General features: G+C 54.1%; 1 protein-coding gene across 1 annotated transcript in view; it reads right to left on the reverse strand.

Moving 5' to 3' along the window:
* The window catches only part of LOC108804196 (myotubularin-related protein 11-like), a gene marked incomplete at its 3' end in the record, with an annotated part of 2,581 nt that extends 1,679 nt beyond the window's left edge, over positions 1–902 (reverse strand). The window contains exons 1-2 of the mRNA XM_018575951.1: positions 654–902; positions 226–396 (exon numbers count right to left, since the gene is read on the reverse strand). Coding sequence (XP_018431453.1) covers positions 226–396; positions 654–902 — 420 coding nt within the window. The remainder of the gene's footprint in view (positions 1–225; positions 397–653) is intronic.
* Between the last annotated feature and the right edge of the window lie 17 nt (positions 903–919).

Consider the following 919-nt stretch of genomic DNA (forward strand, 5'->3'; position numbering starts at 1 on the left):
GGTTAGGGGAGGGGTTAGGGGGGCGCATTGAGGAAACTGGCCTTGGGGCAGCAGTGAGAGATTCTCTGATTATTCTCTGCTGCAGTTCAGTAACATTTACCGGTCTCGGCCCTCCCCCCAGCCTGTGATAGGACAGTAAGCTGGAAGCAGCACACTGATGACCTCATCTCTCCGTCACTCTGCTCTCGCCTTCTCTCGGCGTGCCCGTTCTTAGCGAGCACCTACCTGGCTTCCTCTGATGCGGTCCCAGTGGCAGTTGTGCGTGAAGGTGCCGCAGAACGGGTTGTACGTGCCGTCGTGCAGCGCCATCAGATAGGATTCGGTAAACTCGAAGGAAGTCGGTGATTGCTGCAGAAACTGCCAGACGCAGTCCAGGAACAAGAGGAACACCGGAGACTGGAAGACAGGAAGAGGTCACACACGGCGCCGGTCCACCCAACACATCCTAAAACCCAAATCCCTCAATCACATGACAACTCCTCCCCAAATCTACTTCATTCTCCAGAATGGGCGTGTGGACCTTCTCTCCGGGAACGACTTCCACTCATGACTTCTCTCGTGCTGCCCCACTTCCCTGGAACTTCCTTCTACATACCAATAGATACTCATCTGCCCCTCAAAGTATATTCTGGGCCCTTCAGGAGCCCACTCACTTCCTCCTTGTCGGATCTTTTGAAGTGATTGATCCTCTGCATGAAAGGATGCCCCGCGGAGACCCACTCCTTCTGAACCAAACTCTGGAAGCCAGACAAGGTCCGCGTCTGAGAGTCCAAAGACAACTGGACCAGCGATGACAAGAGACAGTTCAAATCCCGGTCCTCGGATTCTGTCACATGACAAGGAAAGAGGAACAGGAAAGAGTTATTAACGGTAAGAGCAGTGAAGCGGAATGGCGCAGTCATGGCGGCGTCCGCAGTTA

Source organism: Nanorana parkeri, unplaced genomic scaffold (genome assembly GCF_000935625.1).
Source record: "Nanorana parkeri isolate BGI_ZX_2015 unplaced genomic scaffold, ASM93562v1 scaffold6196, whole genome shotgun sequence".
Classification (NCBI taxonomy): domain Eukaryota; kingdom Metazoa; phylum Chordata; class Amphibia; order Anura; family Dicroglossidae; genus Nanorana; species Nanorana parkeri.